The sequence below is a fragment of the Hirsutella rhossiliensis genome (assembly GCF_020360975.1).
Source record: "Hirsutella rhossiliensis strain HR02 chromosome Unknown scaffold00015, whole genome shotgun sequence".
In the NCBI taxonomy this organism is placed as follows: domain Eukaryota; kingdom Fungi; phylum Ascomycota; class Sordariomycetes; order Hypocreales; family Ophiocordycipitaceae; genus Hirsutella; species Hirsutella rhossiliensis.
In genome coordinates, this window is record NW_025408681.1 from 1,772,680 (window position 1) to 1,773,729 (window position 1,050).

General features: G+C 53.6%; 1 protein-coding gene across 1 annotated transcript; it reads right to left on the reverse strand.

Moving 5' to 3' along the window:
* On the reverse strand, positions 1-468 carry HRG_10429 (uncharacterized protein; the record flags this gene model as incomplete). Its single annotated transcript, XM_044868900.1, has 1 exon — positions 1-468. The coding sequence occupies one exon, from the start codon at positions 466-468 to the stop codon at positions 1-3; it is 468 nt and encodes a 155-aa protein (XP_044716255.1).
* Positions 469-1,050: the final 582 nt, after the last annotated feature.

Consider the following 1,050-nt stretch of genomic DNA (forward strand, 5'->3'; position numbering starts at 1 on the left):
CTATTTAGCACACAGGGTCAAGGTGACATCTGCGTCCGCGTTGCAGGTCTTGACCTGGCTACCAGCCGGCGGAACTCCATCCTTCCAAGTAATGACTCCGCAATCGGGATTCTTGCTGGCCTCAACAAGCTTGTGGCCTTTGAAAGCGTCGCCGAAAACATCGCTCAAGTCGTACCAGATGGTGTTGCCATCGAGATTGTAGGCGAATACAGTCTGCGGCTTCCCGGTGTACAAGCCGTCAGGCTCAATGGTGATTTTGATGGCTCGGCCTCCGGTCTTTGGGTCCCGGGTGAATCGCTCGCTGTAGCTGCCGCCGCTGTTTATTGTGTTTGCCGGCGAGACGGCGCTGCCCACGGACCAGGCAGTCACGGAAAAGGAGCAGTTGTTCACCACGCGCGCGTTGCCGGCAGCCGAGGCAAGGGGGGCCACGGCGGCTCCGGCAGCGAGGATGTAAGCGCTGTTGACCATTTTCAATGTTGAGGCTTGGTGGTGGGTGAGGTTGAGACAGTTGAAGTTTCCGTAAGACGATTGTGTAAATCTCTTTTGCTAATTGACAACGAAGATGGGAAAATCAACTTTGACGTTGCGACGGAGCCTTTTATCTTTGCCTTTCCAAAGAGGCGGAGCTGCCTCTCGTATAGTCGGCGTTGTGTTTGCCCGGATGATGAGCATCGAGGTGGTGTAGAGTGCGGACTGCTGACCGTTGGTTCTGTTCGAATTGCTAAGAATAATTCAGACATGTGAAGGTTTCGTAAGATGGCGCTGGAATACGAGGTTCCATGACGCTGGAACGAAGAATAAGTGGCATTGAATTGTGTCAGCCGTTACCGCGCCGTACGAGGCCCAAGTATTCGGGCAACAGTCGTGGTCAGCTGGTTCCCTTTCGCGTTCTCGGCTTTGCCGTCATGGAACCAACGCTTGTGTTCCAATCAGCCATCTACGCCCGACGACTATGGGCTTTCAAGCCGGGCATCGTATTCAATGCAAAGGCTGCCATGACAAAATATCTGGGCATTACTAATTGGGAGTTAGGATTCTGTACGGTCGATG